General features: G+C 37.4%; 1 protein-coding gene across 2 annotated transcripts in view; it reads right to left on the bottom strand.

Annotated features, from left to right (window-relative positions):
- Window positions 1–14,046, bottom strand: part of NF2 (NF2, moesin-ezrin-radixin like (MERLIN) tumor suppressor) — a 161,506-nt gene extending 147,460 nt beyond the window's left edge. Inside the window, exons 1-7 of one of the 2 annotated variants that reach the window (XM_053702186.1) lie at window positions 13,175–14,046; window positions 12,014–12,139; window positions 11,793–11,915; window positions 11,133–11,216; window positions 4,504–4,572; window positions 3,678–3,760; window positions 58–133 (exon numbers count right to left, since the gene is read on the bottom strand). In XM_053702186.1, coding sequence (XP_053558161.1) covers window positions 58–133; window positions 3,678–3,760; window positions 4,504–4,572; window positions 11,133–11,216; window positions 11,793–11,915; window positions 12,014–12,139; window positions 13,175–13,288 — 675 coding nt within the window. In that variant the 5' untranslated portion in view covers window positions 13,289–14,046. The remainder of the gene's footprint in view (window positions 1–57; window positions 134–3,677; window positions 3,761–4,503; window positions 4,573–11,132; window positions 11,217–11,792; window positions 11,916–12,013; window positions 12,140–13,174) is intronic. The other variant, XM_053702187.1, reaches the window with a different exon arrangement.
- Window positions 14,047–18,618: the final 4,572 nt, after the last annotated feature.

Raw genomic sequence — 18,618 nt, 5'->3', positions numbered from 1 at the left:
GAACTGTCATAGATTTGAAAGAAATGTAAAGTGGAAAAAAATAAAATTACTACTTACCCGGATAAGGAAATAATTAACCCCATACATTTCGGTGTCTTGAGCAATTTTAAGATATTCCATCTCAGCCTCATCTCTGTCAAAGAACAAGACATCTGAGCTCAAATACAGGAATTATAAAATATAAAACGGATAGTAAATGCTTTACAATATACTTTTGTTATTTGGCTTTCTGTTTTTTTCCTGTAATTCAAGCCTGAAAATTATGGGTTTTACACTTCTGAGTAGGGATGCAACTAACGATTATTTTCATAATCGATTAAATCAGCCTATTATTTTTTTCGATTAATCAACTAATCGGATTAAAAAAAAAAAAAAGGAGCAGGACACATTTTTAACCAAAACAAAACCACAAACTGTTTTAAAAGAGGTAGAACCGTCACTGTTTTTACCATTCTGCTATTCACTCTTTCAGAAACTTTGCATTAAAATGCAAAAATGTAAACATGCCCATATACTCCTGGCTGAGGCTGGCTCTCTTTTTGCAAGCTATTTTGCCTGCAGCAGAGAAGAGGTGCTCATATGGTGTTGAAGTGCTTGAGATGCATAAGTAGGGTTTTTCCAATTTTGCCAAGGTGGGATATTTATATTTGTTAGCTTTCCACCAATGCAAAGTGTTTTCCTCCTTGGCAGGGGACTTCATTCTAACATAAAAATATCTTAAAGGGATAGTAAACCCCAAATTTTTCTTATCTTTTATGATTCAGATAGAACATACAATTTTAAACAACTTTCAAATTTAATACTATTATCAAATTTTCTTCATTCTCTTGTTATCCATTGCTGAAGGGACAGCATAGCACTACTGACAGGAAGCTGAACATATCTATTTAGCCAATCACAAGAGACAAATGTGTGCAGGCACCAATTAGCAGCAGCTCCCACCAGTGTATGATATGTGCGTATTCATTTATTAACAAGGGATACTAAGAGAACGAAGCACATTTGAAAATAGAAGTTAATTTAAAAGTGTCGTAAAATGACATGCTCTATCTGAAGCATGCAAGTTTAATTTTCACTTTCCTATCCCTTTAAATTCTATATGCAATGGTAAATAACCAACTATAAGGTTAGGGAAAAAATATCTAGTCCGCTCTTAAAATAACAAATATATACTTATAGAAGGTGAATCTGGTACAAATCACAATTTATTTTTAAAAAAAACACACACACAACAAAAAAAATGAAAACAATTTAAAAAGTGCTAAGGACTTTATATCAATACCAGGACAAAGTCTTGCACAGTTATCTATACAGTACATATAATCAGCAATAGCAAGCAATCAGCTAATAATTATGCAAACAGATAATAGTGCACATTAATTTAAATAACTCCCATCAATCTAGGGCACTTGTTTATAAATCTGTCTTCAGGTCTCCCTAACAGGCCACATTTTGAGGTTATCTGAACTGGAGCACATGTGAAATAATCAGCTGGTTAGTAAATATGGTTATTTTACCTCTTCTCATCCAAGGTAATCCTGAAAACCTGGACCTTTGGGGAGGCCTGAGGACTGGTTTGAAAACCAGTGATCCAGGGCTAGGTGTAAATAACAAGCTTGGCACTATATCATGCAAAGCATAGTCCCACATCACCTAATTTAATATAAACAATCCAAATGACTCCTATTATTTCTATGCTGCAGGAGTAGTTGTAAACGTATACTGTCCTGAAAAAGTGAACGTCTGTAGACGTCCTTTAGGCTAAGGGCAAATCTATAAAACACAATACCATGTGCAGGAGCTCATTGGAGTGAAGCAGTTGGTGCTGCGTGCAAACCAACTAATCGCAGACAAACTAATCGATTATGAGATTCGTTGACAACTATTTTAATAATTGATTATTATTGATTAGTTGTTGCAGCTCTACTTCTGAAAATTTAAAGTGCACACTGCATTCATCACAAGCATAACCATGCTACATATCTGTCCCTAAGTGGCTTCGGCAACATGATAAGAAATGCTAAACAACAGATATTTTGCTAAAACAATGACAATGGCTATCTGCGTCTACTCCAGTAACAAGTCTGGTCTGGCTGCTCCAAATAAGACAAGTGGTGGGTGGAATTTGGCTGTTGAAAAATGATTTTTAATGCAGTCCCATCTACAATCGTTTATATCACAGCAGCATGGACCGCTCTTCATGCACTTAAATTGACATTCTATGGTAAAAATAAAATGTTTTAATTTACTGGAGCATCAGTAATACAAAAATGACGTTCCGTGTGTTTATCCTTGCAAAGGGGTTAAATAAAAAGTTAAAGACCCGCTCAGAGTCACAAGCACTACAGCTGCCAAGCTGAGCACTGTGGTGCTTGTTAGGGTTGTGTGATGGCTGCTGCTGCTAGGCTTACTGGCTGTTTCCTGCATCTCTGCGGGCTTTAACAATGTGTTTAACCTCTTCGCTGGGACTTGGAGAGTCAATAGTAGAAAAACTGCATGCTCTAATAAATGAGAGTTTGCACTAGAATGTCCCTGTAAAAAGACATGAAACTCAGGACATATATTTAATATACAGCACTGCAGACTAACCACACAAAACCTCTGTATGGATTCTAAAGGCCACAAAAAAAAAACATGCAGACTTGAACCACACTTCCATCTATTTTTTTCTAGACTTTAGTCCACCATCTGTTGCATTGTTTAAAACAATGTTTTTAGTCCCTTAGCTACCGTGAATTTTAGAGAAAAACTTGCCCAAAGTACCAGAACATTTTTGATAACTCCTTTTTAAATAGAAATAGAGCCTTTGTTTGTTTGTTTTTTATTTACCTATGAAAACTATATTTATTAGTAGAAAGAGCTTTTCAATGACAGCTACAACTAGCTATTTATTCACAGAATTAAGAAAGTATTGCAAAATTACCCCCCAAAAAATAAATCATTCAGCTAAGAGCATACATATGTATATATTTTGTATTACTTTATGTTATTTTAAGGACTTATAGCGTGTTCTAAAATGATGCAATGGGGACCTTTCATTTGGTATAGTAGAACTGCTTAAATTCTCAAAAATGACCCCCCCATTGGTATATTTCATGCCACAATATGTGCAGTGATAACACAAATGGTTTTCAAAGCTTTTTTTGGATCCTGTTTGTTTTTTATTTTAATAGTCTGTCGGTATGCAGTTTAGAGCAGATTATTTTCTCTCTGTAGTGAAGGAAACCAAGAGATAAACATTTTTTCTGTAGTGAGGGGACCCACCTCCCTCTCTAAGTTATCACAAATGTAGGCACACTGGTTTTTAATTGTTGTATTGTAGGGACCCACACCTCCCTTTCTCCTTGCAAGGTTTTATTTTCTCTAGTGCCCCTGCCACCCACTTGCCTCCTTCTCCAACTGCTATGGCTGTGTCACTGTCTGTATTGGATCATTCATATGCTAACGGAACATGATTGGTGCTCCTTTAACATATGAAGGCAGATGCATTCTGCCTTCATATGTTAAATGCTGACAGCGGGACGACAACCTGCACCTCTGTGCTGAATGTAAGTGCTAGATCAACACAGTATGCTGTGCAAAGTACAGTGTGACATAGTGCCTGCATCCTGGGTTAAACGTGTGATAAAATATGTCGGTGCTCCATTTCATTTCCTTCAGTCCCTGCTTTTCCCTACCTCATTCTCCCTCGATGTTCTGCATACCATGCTGTGATTCTCTCTTCCCACATCTCGGGAGTCATCTGATACAGATTTATAACCTGCAAGTGACAAAACGGAGTTAGAGTATGTTAAAATATATTAAGTTTTAAACCGATGAACATGTTGCATGTGTGTTACATAAAATGCAGCAACATAATAGCAAATACAACTATATGCTTTAAAGGCACAGTAAAGTCAAAATTAATCTTTCATTATTCAAATAGAGCATGCAATTTTAAACGTTTCCAACTTCAATTATATAATTTGTTTTGTTCTCTTTGTATTCTTTGTTGAAAAGAATAGGCTCAGGAGCAGGAATGCACTACTGGGAGCTAGCTGCTGATTGGCGGTTCCACATGTATGCCTCTTGTCATTGGCTCACCCAATGCATTCAACTAGCTACCAGTAGTGCATTGCTGCTGCTTCAACAAAGGATACATAGATAATTAAGCAAATTTGACACACTGGTTTGAAATGGAAAATTGCTTGAAATGCATGCTCTTCTTAACCATGGAAAACGTTGGCTTTGATTTCACTTTAATACTATTTTTAAAAATCCAGAGAAATCATGGCTCCTGGAATTATACTGATAGCTACTATTTGTATTTCCCCCATATATTTATACAAAATCTGTTTTATGGTTCTTAAAAAGTGTGTGTCTACCTTCCAAACATTCTTAGCCTACTTAATTTAAAGCAAATGTATTATACCCTGTCTTAAAGTATTAGAAATAAGCTGAAAACAAGTTATTCTAAGCATATTTATATAGTTTAATATTGTTGTCTATTGTATTCTAAGTTACCCTCTTTGGTAGCAGCTCCTCCTCAGCCAGGAATCCACGTTTGTGCACAGACGGGTCATAATCACCATACTAAAGAGAAGTAACAGTATTATAAGTGAATATTACAATACATAAAAAAAAATAATGGTAAGATAAATAAAGTGCATCTATAAGTTGTACAGACTTTTAGTAAAAAGATCAGTGTTGATTATTATTATTATTTATTTGTATAAAGCCGCAGAATTCCATAGCAATGGGTACAATGAAAGGGGATTGTGATACGATACAAAAACAAACTATACAGATCTAGTACAAAAGGAAGAGGGCCCTGCTCCGAAGAGCTTAGAGTCTACAGGTTGAGGTTTGCAGAGACATAAGATCTGGGGTAACTTGTCACGTGGATTTGTAGTTGCAGCTAGCCAACGCACTTTAAGATATATTTGGGTTAGGATGAAGCAGAGGAGAGATGGTAGGCCTCTCTGAATAGGTGTGTTTCAAAGAGCATCTGAAGCTATACAAGGTTGGAGACCGTCTGATTGAGCGGGGTAGAGAGAGTTCCAAAAGAAAGGAGCAGCACGTGAGAAGTTTTGGAGGAGAGAGAGTGACATAGAAATAATAGGAGTAAAGAGACGTAGGTCAGAGGTCGATCGAAGAGGACGTGTCGGGGAGTATTTGGATATGCGAGAGGAAATATAGTCTGGAGAAAGGTTTTTGATTGCTTTATAGGTTAGGGTTAATACTTTGAATTGTATTCTAAAGTGTATGGGAAGCAAATGTAGAGACTGGTAGAGCAGAGCAGCTGATGTAGATTGGCGACTTTGGTGGACTTTGGAGTCTAGCTGAAGCATTCATAAAAGATTAGAGGGGGAAGAGACTGTGTTTGGGAAAGCCATTTTGAAGTAGATTGCAGTAGTCATAATGAGGGAATTAATTTTTATTTTTGTCGTTTCTTGAATAGGCAAGTGTCGAATTCTAGAGATGTTGCGTAGGTGTGTATGGTACGGTTTGTGGAGCGCTTGTATATGTGGAGTGAATGTGAGTTCAGAGTCAAGTGTGACCCCAAGACAGCGGTGAGTTGTTGAGAATAGAGTCTACAACTGTCAGAGAAATCTCAAGTGTTGGATGTCTCGAAGAGGGGGGGGGGAATAAAAAAGCAGCTCAGTTTTAGACACATTGAGTTAGAGATAGTGTGAGGACATCAAAGAGGAAAATGCAGAGAGACAGTTCCTAATCTGAGTAAAGAGAGATATCAGGAGAGAAAAGATAGATTTGGGTGCCATCAGCATAAGTGGTACTGGAAGCCAAAGGAGGATGTATAGAGAGAAAAAAGCAAGGGACCGAAGACAGAGCCTTGCAGTACTCCTACTGAAAGAAGCAAAGAATAAACAAGCGGTTTAAGAGATATGAAGAAAACCAGGAGAGAGCTGTGTCTCAGATGCCAAATGAATGTAGGATTTGCAAGAGGTGAGGATGGTCAACTGTGTCGAAAGCAGCAGATAGATCCGGAAAAGTAAAAAAAGTAAAGAGTAGTTTCCCTTTGCTTTAGCTGATAGCAGGGTTTATGCAATTAAACTACAGTGTATTTAGTGAATAACATACTTCCCTGGGACAAGTAAGAGCCAACACCTATATGAAACCAAATTATACAAAACAACTAAAAGTTATTGCTGCCTTTGCCCATAAGTGTGCAAACTACAATTATTACATATTAAAAAAATATTTAGAGAGTTCTACACCAATTTAGGGGTTAATCACACCTTGCGCTTGTTTTTAGCAAATAATGATTTCTGAACCTTGGCTGGTATTGTTACTCTGTTTTCCACAATTGCAATCCTAAAATGTTTCTGCTGTTAACTTTCAAGCATGACATTTTTCCCTCATGAAAATAGAAAAAAAAAAATTATTATTAATTTAATCCAATACAAAAAAAAAAAGTGCAGTATAAAAGAAATATAAAATGACAATGTGTGGGCTATAGTGACTATATCACAGGTTGAAGGGCCTGTATCTTGATTGATCCCTTTTAATAGTGTTTAGCATTGCTAATAGGTGATGTGTGTAGTTGACATGTTGTGCTCTAAACCCATATAGATGTGTATATATCTTTTTAAGGGATTGGAACAAGTGCATTATCAGTTTAGTGGGCATGTGTATTTGTTGGGTTATTGATTTCACTATTTTTTTAGCATGAAGCCATTGTATCTGTTTGGTGAAATTTATTCCTAACTTCATCTTTAAGGAATAGGAAACTTTTTATCATTCCATTAACAAATTATTAATCAAACAAACAAAAAAAAGGGCAGCTTTAATATTAGCTGGTATTTTAACTTTGTTTTCAGGGGGGGGGGAAACAAACAAAAAACAAACACTTGTTTCCGGTCAAGCTGCAAGAAATTAAGAAAATTTACTTTGCTGCTTAGCGTGCAACTAGGGTTGCCACCTCGGCCATGTTTTTCTGGAAACTTATGCATTACACATGCTGTAGGGTGAGCAGGGAGGAATATGTATTTTGCTGTTCATCAGCACTATTCTTTTTATGTCCAGTGGCACAATACATGTTCTTCCCTGCTTAACGTGAAGCATGTGTAACTCATAAGTGTCCAGGCAAACAGGGAAAACGTGGCAACCCTACGTACAACACAGTATTGCTAGTTCTATGAAAAGCTAACTTTTATTATGACTAATTAACATGTTTACTAAAACACTGTGTAGGGAAAATGGATACATAAACTGTTCACCCTCTTTTAAAAAAAAAAAAAAGGGTTGAGATTTTGTTGTTTTCTATTCATGTGAAATGAGAGGAGAAAGGAAAAGAGAGACAGACAGAAAGGGGGGGGTCATAGGTACGGGTCCTCTCTCAAACCTAGACAAAACTGAGAAGAAAAAAAAAACAAGAGAGAGAGAGAGTTGGATTAACCCCTTAACCCATAATGAGGTACAGATACGTTGTGTGGGACTTTGCTTATTGTACTGAACAACTTATACATACACACGTCTGAGCTGCAGGAAGTTCCAGCAGTCTCGGCTGTTAAGCTACAGCCGAGAGCTGGAGTTCCTGAGCTCATGGCATCTGCCTGCATATGGAAATGGAGCATGAGCGGTGCTCCAGTTCCATATGAAGGCAGATGCCAGATCATTACAAACTGTGAAACTGTGTGTGTTTGTCACCGTCTGTAACGATCATCTGCTGGTGCTTGCAGGACATGTGGGAGGGAATCCGAGAGGCGAGTGGGCCCTACACTGCAGGAAAAAAATAAAAAATAAAGGAAGGTGGAGGGATGGATGGGGAGCTACACTACAGAAAAAAGGGGGAGTGGGGGGGTCCCTAACTAATGACAGCAGGAGGGGGGTGGCAGGGGGACTTCACTACAGAAAGTATTTAAAAAAAAAACGCATGTAATAAGTACTGGCAGACAGCTGCCAGTACCTAAGATGGCAGACACTAGTTAGAGGGTAAGGGGTTAGAGAGCTGTTTGGGAGGGATCAGGGAGGTTGGAGAGTTAAGGCTGTGACACAATGCAAGCGATGCGGCGCGAGGCGAAGCAGCTGCTTCACACCGCATCGCTTCTGAAGTTCAATTATTTCATCTCTGAGCGCTCAGCTACGCGACGTGACGCAGCAGAGCACTCAGAGATGAAAAGGCAGAACATACTGAGCGCGCACAGCTGCATCTACACGCTGTGTACCACTCCGCTTGCAGTGTGTCACTGCCTTAAGGGTAAATCCCACACTGCAGCAAATAGGGAAAAAAAATGCTTTAAATCTTTATATTGGCAAACTGTCTGCCAGTACCTAAGATGGTAGTGACCAGTGGGGAGTGAGGAAGGGATGAGAGCTGTTTGAGAGGGATCAGGGGTTGGGAAGTGTCAGGTGGAAGGATAATCTATACACTAAAGCTCAAATTAACCTAACAAGCTACCTGATTAACCCCTTCACTGCCACGAATAATAGAAGTGTGGTGCGCAGCTGTAATTAGCGGCCTTCTAATAACCAAAAAGCAATGGCAAAGCCATATATGTCTGCTATTTCTGAACAAATGAGATCCCAGAGAAGCTTTTACAATCATTTGTCATGATTGCACAAGCAATATGTAAATAATTTTAGTGAGAAACCCAAAAGTTTGTGAAAAAGTTAAAGGGATACTCAGGTTAAATTAAATTTTCATGATTCAGATACAGCATGTAATTTTAAACAACTTTCCAATTTACTTCCATTAAAAAAAATGTGCACAGTCTTTTATATTTACACTTTTTGAGTCACCAGATCCTACTGAGCATGTGCAAGAAGTCACAGACTATACGTATATGCATTTGTGATTGGCCGATTGCTATCACATGGTACAGGGGGAGTGGAAATATACATAACTTTGAAATTTGTTAGAAAAAAAATCTACTACTCTTTTGAAATTCAGAGTAAGTGCTATTGTATTGTCTTGTTATCTTGCATTTGTTGATTATGCAAATCTATTGTGTTGACTGGTCCTTTAACAATATTTTTTTTTAATGTGATTGCATTTGGCGGGGAAATGGTGGCATGAAATATACCAAAATGGGCCTTGATCAATACCTTGGGTTGTCTACTCAGCTCAGGAAGATGTCCACACTTTAACATAGCTCTGAAGCATCCAGTGCCGTTATCCTAAATAGACCAGCTTTTGGCACCGACAATAGCCCTGACAAGATGGTCAACCAGCTATAAGATGTGACAGCTACGAGATTGATCTCGATTTTATTATAGCTCGCAGGCTGGAGTCGCAAGAGACACAGACAACCAAAGAGTGCCCGATAGCAGCCGTGCACATTAAAACTGCACCATCAGGCTGTATCATCACTGCAGGGGCGCATTGTAACACTCACTGCAGCTCCCAGAAATTGAGGACATTTATATAACCCTACAGCATCTATTGAAGGAACAGGAGCTAAATATGGCTGCTAGATTTGATCGCCTACAAGCTCTCGTGGAAATGGCGACTAAGGAGAAAGTCTCCACTGAGACCTTGCTGAAAGGGGAAACAGACTCTGTGGAGCTGTTGCAAGCCAACCTAGTTGCAGTCACTTATAATTGGGGCTACTGCCTATCTAATGTGGAATTCGCCTTGGCGACTCTTTCGGAGCTTGTTGTCCCTGGCCGGAAGGAAGCAGCAGGCCTTGTGGGGTGGTGCGATGAAATATGCCCTTATTATTTTTCTGCATTGCTGGAGTGCCGGAGCTTGTCCGAGGAGATATGGGGTCAGCTTGATGTGCCGGGGCCTGCGACTAAGTTTCAAAGTGATATCACACGGCCACACAGATCCTGTCCCACTTTCACTAATTCAGAGACTTACACCTCCACAAGTTCTGGCCTTACACAGATTTGCCCCCCTTGATTCCCGGTCTGGCATTGGGTGATGTGACATTTCCATCTATGGAGATATCAGTACATCTTCAGAGATTTACATAGACTAATCACCATCTTCCTGTTGCATATGTTTGTTTTATCTTTATTTTTTTATTTTTTTGTCGTTGCTACCTTGGCATACTAGCATTGCTTTATTTTTAAATGTATAGATCTCTTTGGTACTTTATACAGCTGTTCTTCTGCTGTCAACGGCCGGGACGGCAGATCTGAACGGACCTGTTTGTGTTAACATTTATTCATGAGAGCAGAGTTATGGGTATATGCTATATTTCTTCCGCTTGCTTATTTATGTTTTATTGACTCCCATATTTGTAGGACTTATTAGTACTCTTTGTGGCTGATGTCTCCTTAGCTCCTAAATTGTCTCACATAGGTTGTGAGACAATTATTATACATATAACTCTTTTGACTAATCTAGAGCTGCTGTATTATTCAGATGAGTCACAAAAGCCACCTCTTCTGGTAATCAATAACGCCATAGTTCCATTAAAGTTTAGCTTGGGAGTTTTGTTTTGTTTTCTGTTTAGCTTATTTTTTTTAGTTTCGAACTATATCTGTGCTGGCAGAAGACATACAAGTGCCTTGCTCATCTATGCCTTTTTGGGCATCTATAAAATCGTTGCTTAACCTACAGATGTGAACACATTAGCTCTTAAGTAGTACCACCTATCCTGTTTGGGTAACTAATAGACACGGCTATCTTGGGTCTTAGTATATATATGTTTTTTTATATGCCAATTTTATAATTAGAATATTTGTTCACTTACTATGTTATAATTCTGACCCTGGTTTTTACTTGTGCAACTAATAGGTGATAAATGCATTTAATATTCCTAGAGGTCCTACAGTGACTTGTGTAATCTATATAGTCCTATTTATGAGTGGGCTACTTATTATAGTAATTCATCAGAATAGTTTTTGTTCTATGATACCTGCTGTAAATATAAGCTGATACTATATCCCTCAATAGGTCTACAATAATTATCTAAGTGGAGAAGTGGGGTATTTGAAGCCTTATATGTGTTATCTGGATAGTGTAATCTAAAAACCCCTGTCTTTGAGGGTACCATTTAAATACTTCCTATGGCAATACAGATAATAATGTGCTGTCAAAAACAATGAAGTTGCCTAATTATGATCATATCAACATGCTTATAATTATACAACAGCTTTACCTATTCTTATTGCTGTTGGATTTAGCAAACAAATTCAGTATTGTTAGTCTGCACAGTGATATAAATAAAGGAACCTACCTTCGCTTGCACAGCATACGAAGCCAACAACACTGAGGCTTCTGGGGGACAATAGATTTTTTCATCTAGTATCTGCTTCTTTACCTACTCAGAACAAAACAAACATTTAATACAAAGTATTAATTTGTGTGAGATAAACGTAAAGTGATGGTAAACTTTCCCCTTTTTAAAATCAGATCTGGAATGTTAGTAATATTTTAGATGGAGTTTAATTTATCAGTTATAATGGTTGCTCTATAACTTACTTTTCAATATAGATATGAAATTCAAATACCCCACACTCCGCCACCCACTTCAAAAGTCATTTTTTCTGTGAGAAAATGGTTTGAATTGTTCTCCAATCAGTGCTCTCCCCATATGGCACTTTTGTTGTAGCTTCAGCGTTGATTGGGGAACAATTCAAACAGTTAGCTCAAAGACAAATTGACTTTTGAAGTGGGTGGCGGAGCGTGGGGTATTTGAATTTCATATCTATATTGAAAAGTAAGTTATGGCGCATCTTCATTACAACTGATGAATAAAACTCAATCTAAAATATCACTAACATTCCTGATCTGATTTTAAAAAGGGCAGAGTTTACCATCACTATAAGATAAAAAAAAGAGAAAGATGAAGGGATAATTATACAAAGCAACATTTGCTTAGAGCAGAAAGAATTACCTGCAGAAAGAAGAGATGCTGTGTAATGTCCTGCACAAGTTCCTCCTCAACATTCTCTGGGTAAAATTTGGCTAAAAAATGAAACGTGACTGGCTCATCTTTAGGAACATCATGATCAAGCACCTGCATAAAAACAATCATGTGAATATGTTTTAAATAAAGAGAAAACTGAAAAAGCAGCACAGCTGAAAACCCTGACCTGTGTATATTTGATTATTTACCTTTTTATCCATTTTCAGCCATGCTACGCTGTCCTTCACAGTGTATTGAAGACCAAAGAACCAGGTCTCACGCAATCCCAGAGTACGACACACCAGGTCAAACAGATCCTTCCCTTTCCATTTCACCTACAAAAGAGCATCATATAATTGTGCATTTTTCAACTTTAGTTGTAAAATTAAAAAATTGTTCATAGGAAATGTTTCAAAATATGTAATCTTAAAGTTAACAAGCTACTATAGCCTACTTGCTATACATGGACATTGTAGTAGGCGATTTAGACAACTGACACATTTAAAAGGGACACTGAACCCAAATTTTTTTCTTTCGTGATTCAGATAGAGCATGCAATTTTAAGCAACTTTCTAATTTACTCCTATTACTAATTTTTCTTCGTTCTGTTGCTATCTTTATTTGAAAAAGAAGGCATCTAAGCTTTTTTCTTGGTTCAGAACTCTGGACAGCACTTTTTTATTGGTGGATGAATTTATTCACCAATCAGCAATGACAACCCAAGTTGTTCACGAAAAATGGGTCGGCATCTAAACTTACATTCTTGCATTTCAAATAAAGATACCAAGAGAATAAAGAAAGTTTGATAGTAGGAGTAAATTAGAAAGTAACAAAATGTCATGCTCTATCTGAATTACGAAAGAAAAAAATTGGGTTCAGTGTCTCTTTAAGGTCTATGAATATTTTTTAATGAAAGAACAATTTCACTTTTACTTTTGTCCATGGCATGTAATGCATTATGTATTGTTATTAAAAATCCATGTCACTGTTACTATTTGCTCCCTATTCAACATTAAGAATAAATAACCAAACATGTTCAGGCACCTCAAATCCATTTTTTTCTATTTTATATATACATATTTCAATATAAAATTAAGACCAATCATAAGCAATATTGATTATATCCTATTTAATTAGAGCAGAATTATATACAGGTGTTTAAAAAACGTCTACTATACCATTACCTTTATAGACATCTGTCAGAATCTGACATATAAGGAGCCTCAACAGTATTTATTATACAATTTGGGCCCTATCTTTAATATATTTACAGACAACATCCTCAATATGCCATGAGCTTTACATATAACTGGCCTGTTATTAATAACCATTTGGATGGAAAATGTTGGTTATATTACAGTTTTCTGTACCTCACAATTAAACTCCATCTCCGCATCCATTGTTATGATTCTGACAGTGAAGGTTTTAGGCTGTTTTCTTTTCAAAGAGGTGAAGCTCATCCTGGAGGCGATAGCACCAGCCATGGTATCTGTACTGTATTTTGTCACCTTTGTAAAATCAAGTGGCTCAGAAATGGTAAATTAACTGTCAACTGCAGAGTCTTTTGCTGTAAGCTGCCCCTTTTGGGGTTTCCATTAAGTAAAATTTGCCTCCTCGTCCATATTTAGTACAGCCTCAGGGGTGCCAGTCTTAATTTCTTCTTTTCTGAACTATGCCCTCACCCCTGGCAGATATTGGTACTAGAGGTTGTATAGGTAAGTTTTTAGATTCTTTCTTGTAAGATCCAATCACAAATATCTGTGGGGTGGGGACAGATAGTGATGAGTCCCAGCACCCCTAGAAAGAGCACGAATACCCCGGGACTCTCTGCAGTGAGATAATCTAAGGCATCAACCACCTACGTTATGCTCCATCATATTACCCTTTTATGTTTACTTTATAATAATGTTATTTTTCTGTAAGGTGGGATCAAGCCTTACGTTTCCGCTAAAAAAATTCAACACTTATCTTTAAGGGAGCTGCATTCGGTATCTTGATATGGTCCCTTCTCCCCCTCACACAAAAGGAACAGTTACTGCCCTAGATTAAAAAAATGAAAGTCTAGATAGTACATGGAAATGGTCATCATGTCACCTATCCAGTTCCTAGTGTAACAACTTCGATATTCGTTTATCCGATTTTAAGTTTAAGTTATTCCGAAACCGGATACTCTCCCGACTACTATTATGATTATCCCTATCTCTACCGACACGCATGCTCAGTAGACACTGCTCCTACTGTGCTATTAGGCATGCGTAACAAGACCGCGCACGTACAATAACATGACCACTTTCGTAACCTGCGCATGAGCGTTCTATCTATAGTTCAAAAGCCTGAGCCTTGCCTTTACTGACTCTGCTCACTTGTATGCGTCTGCGCACTTTTGATTAGGTGCACTGCTGCTCACCAAAGTCCCAGACAGTAAACGGATAGTCAATACAGTATATAAGTTCGCACAGAAAAAAATATCAACTTCTTTCTTTGATGTATCAACACAACGTATACTTATTATTTATTTATTTATTTTTTGGGGGGGGGGTTCCCATCAGACCAGTTATTTGTAGAAAATAACTTTTTTTAAGAAAAGTACCATAATAGGGGAAAACACCGTTATATGAATGGACAAAAAAAAAATACTTTTTTTTGCCATTTGTTAATGAAAGAATTGATGAAAATGGCAGCAGGTTTCAGCTCATTCTAGCCCCAGATTACACGCAAATACCTATATTTGTGTGTTTTTTCACAAATCCAGCAGTAAAATGAGCAGAAAGCTGCAGAGCATTGTCTTTTTTTTTATTGATTTCACTAACAAGGCTGAAGTTGGCTTCTTATTCACTGAATTTGACTTCTTATTGGCCAACTGATTTCTGTCTTCAAAATAAAGCTGTACAAGCAAAATATCTGTCATTTTTATTTTATTTTAAGTAATAGATATTTGCCAACTGTCCCATTTTTCCCAGGCCAGTCACATTGTTTGGCTTCCTGTCTATAAAAGTGCCATTGTAGTCCAAACATTACATGCTGTAATCTGTTAGAGCATGTCATTTTCTGGCTATTGTGTGTATTTAACCCCCACAAAGCGGTTAAACTCTAGATTCATGGTGCACTACTGGTCCCAAGCTGAACACACAATCAAGCTGGATCATCAGCAGGTTTAGCTTGGGACCAGCAGTGCATTGCAAGTCCCGAGCAAAACATCTACTGTGTGTTAAACCCCTTTTCAGGGGTTAAATACACATTAGATCAGGGTCACTAGTCAGAAAATGACATGCTCTGACAAATTAGAGCATGTAATTGTTCAACTATAATAACTCCCTTTAAAGGGACATTAAACACTAAATGCATTTTATAAGCATGGCATTGATGTTATTGCCTGCCTCTAGTCTAGTTTCCATAATGGCAGCACCCGCGATTAGAGGGAGGTGCTTGAAATTAATTCTTCCCTATGTCCAGTTCAGCCTGTATTTAGTTTAAAGTTAATGTAAACTAAGGAATGCGTGTCCGGTTTTTAAAAATCCAAACAGGGGCACTTTCATTCATCAAAGTTTACATTTCACCGTTTTGTTAAAATACTTACCTTTTCTTCATGAAGCCGGACCAGCAATTCCTCTGCCTGCCGCTTGTCTCTGCTTTTATATTTAGTGCACCCATATATATTGTTTTTTTTAAGGACAGATAGGGCTTTCTTATAATAGCCATTTATATATATATATATATATATATATATATATATATACACAATCATGGCCAAAAATATTGTTACCCCTGCATTTCTGTTAGATAATGCACCACTTCGAAATTTGTTGCAATTACAAATGTTTTGGCATTCTTATGTTTATTTATTTTGTTTGTATTGGTATGACACAAAAAGTAGAGAGAAAAAAAATAGCCAAATCTAAAACATTCCACGGAAAACTCCAGAAATGGACTGGACAAAATTATTGGCACCCTCAATTTAATATTTAGTAGCACACCCCTTGAAAAAAAAAACTGAAATCAATCGCTTCCTGTAACCATCAATGAGTCTCTTACACCTCTCTACTGGAATTTTGGACCACTCTTCTTTCGTCAACTGCTCTAGGTCTCTAAAGGCTGTGACACGCGTGTACATGCGGCTGTGTGCACTCAGTGTGTCCTGCCTTTTCATCTCTGAGCACTCTGCTGCGTCAGGTCGCGTAGCTGAGTGCTCAGAGATGAAATATTTGAACTTCAGAAGCAATGCGACGCGGTGCGAAGCAGCTGCTTCGCCTCACGCCGCATCGCTTGCAGTGTGTCACAGCCTTTAGATTGGAAGGGTTCCTTTTCCCAACTGCTGTTTTGAAATTTCTCCACAGGTGCTCTATGGGATTGAGATCTGGACTCATTGCTGGCCAGTTCAGTACTCTCCAGCACTCTGTCTTAAACCATTTCTGGGTGCTTTTTGATGTGTGCTTTGGGTCATTGTCCTGCTGTAAGACCCATGACATCTGAAGGAGACCCAACTTTCTGACACTGGGCCCTACATTGCACCATAGAATTCTTTGCACATAGTCAAGACATCCAGTGCCTGAAGCAGCAAAGCAACTCCAAAACATCAGTGAACCTCCACCATGTTTGACTGTAGGGACTGTATTCTTTTCTTTAAAAGCCTAATTTCTTTTTCTGAAAACAGTAGAATAATGGGCTTTACCAAAAAGCTGTAATTTTGTTTCGTCTGTCCACAGCACATTCTCCCAAAAGAATTTTGGCTTCGTCAGGTAGGTTTTAACAAATTCCAATCTGGCTTTTTCATATTTCTGTGTCAGCAGTGGGGTCCTCCTGGGTCTGCTACCATAGCGTCCCTTTTCATTCAGATGGCGACGTATAGTGTGAGCTGACACATTTGAAGGTCAGCTTGAATTTGTCTGGAAGTTGATTGAGGTTCTTTGTCCACCATTCGAACAATCCCTTGTTGCAATCTTTGATCAATTTTCCTCTTTCGTCCACGTCCAGGGAGATTTTCTACAGTGCCATGGGCTGTAAACTTCTTTGCAATGTTGTGCACAGTGGACACAGGAACATTAAGATCTCTGGAAATAGACTTCTAACCTTGAGATTGTCCATGCTTTTCCACAATTTTTGTTCTCAAATCTTCAGACAATTCTTTGCTGCTCTTTCTCTTCTCCATGCTCAGTGTGGTACACAGAGACACATAACAGAAAGGTTGAGTACATTTTTCACCATTTTAACTGGTTGCCGTTGTGATTTCTATATTGTCAGCACCTGTTAATTGATACAGGTGAGTTTAATGACAAATTACAGGAGCATCACAAACTTGTAATGCAATTATTTCTTACAATTTTGAGAAGGTGCCAATAATTTTATGCAGTCAATTTTTGGAGTTTTGCATGGAATGTGTCAGATTTGGCTTTTTTTCTCCAATTTTTTGTGTCATACCAATACAAACAAAATAAACACGAGAATGCCTAAACATTTGTAATTGCAACAATTTTGTGGGCGTAGTGGTGCATTATCTGACAGAAATGCAGGGGTGCCAATATTTTTGGCCATGACTGTATATTTATATATAAATAATGTAATAAACTTAAAAGTCACTAAATAAATCAAGTTTATTTATTTTCCTCAGCTGTAAAACACAAAAGAGGTGTAGCCATGTTACTGCACAAAGATTTAGATTATAAAATATTAAAAGTTATTCAGGACAGGGAAGGAAGGGTTCTTATATTGAATATTGAGGTGAAAGGAAATGTTTACACAGTTAGTTTATAGGCACCAAATTCACAGGATAAAAAAAGTTTGGTTTTCACTAGTGAAAATGCTTACTAAAATTTAGTGGTGAGGGGAGATTTTAATTCACCCCTTAACTCCAGACTAGATAGAAAAACATATAAAGATAATAAACAAAAGTTCCTAAATCACAGTTAAACTATGAAAGTAACATATTTTCAGTGTTTTTTGATTTGTTAAAATTGATAGATATATCAAGGGAAAGATCCCTGGATGAATCTGATTTCACATGTGATTCTAAGATGCACAATATTTTATCTAGGATTGATTTATTTCTTATTTTTGCTAATTTAGCAGAACAGGTCTCTGAGGTAAAGATTCTAGATTTTTCTTTATCAGATCATACTCCCATCTCTTTGGTTCTGGGGCTCAAAATGTTCTTTATAAAACATTCATTTTTCGCGAAATCTAACAACTTTAAAAAATTTCTAGAAGAGAGGTGGATAGATTTTAAGAAAAACAATTGTGAACACATAAATTATATTTAGCTTTTTTGGGAAACCGCAAAAGTGGTACTTAAAGGTACAGTCAACACTCGCGGTAACATTATGCAATCTTGAAAAATAAAAAACGAAGATCCACATGCAGCATAGCCCTTTTGCCTTGCCTACCTGCTTCTTGTAGTAATCACCATCGATAACTTCACTAATACGAGGTAAATATGGCAGCCGAACAACCCCCACCGTTACGTAGCTACCTTCTTCTTTAAATGATCAGCAAATCAGAATCCAATCCTCGTTTTTTTTGTGTGTTTTTTTTTATTTCAAAAGCTTTATTGCAAATTCGTAGAAGGTAGTACAACATATATGGGGACTACAAGTCTCCTTTCAACAATCATAAACATAGTTAAGGCTTAACATTCTTGGAAACTCTGTGCTTAGTTTGTTCAGTAAATCGTTTTTATACTAATCCTTCTAGGCACTTTCATATCTAGTATCAAGTCAATTCAAACCAAATAAAATAAAATGGTGCTGGTAAAGGTTATCATCTGTGCAATCCATATCTTGGTGTATTCCATTGTGATGTCTAAAAGTGTTCCCCTGATGTA

Source organism: Bombina bombina, chromosome 2, assembly GCF_027579735.1.
Source record: "Bombina bombina isolate aBomBom1 chromosome 2, aBomBom1.pri, whole genome shotgun sequence".
Lineage (NCBI taxonomy): Eukaryota > Metazoa > Chordata > Amphibia > Anura > Bombinatoridae > Bombina > Bombina bombina.
The sequence above is the reverse complement of the archived record's forward strand: the minus strand, read 5'-3'. Positions and strand labels throughout refer to the sequence as shown.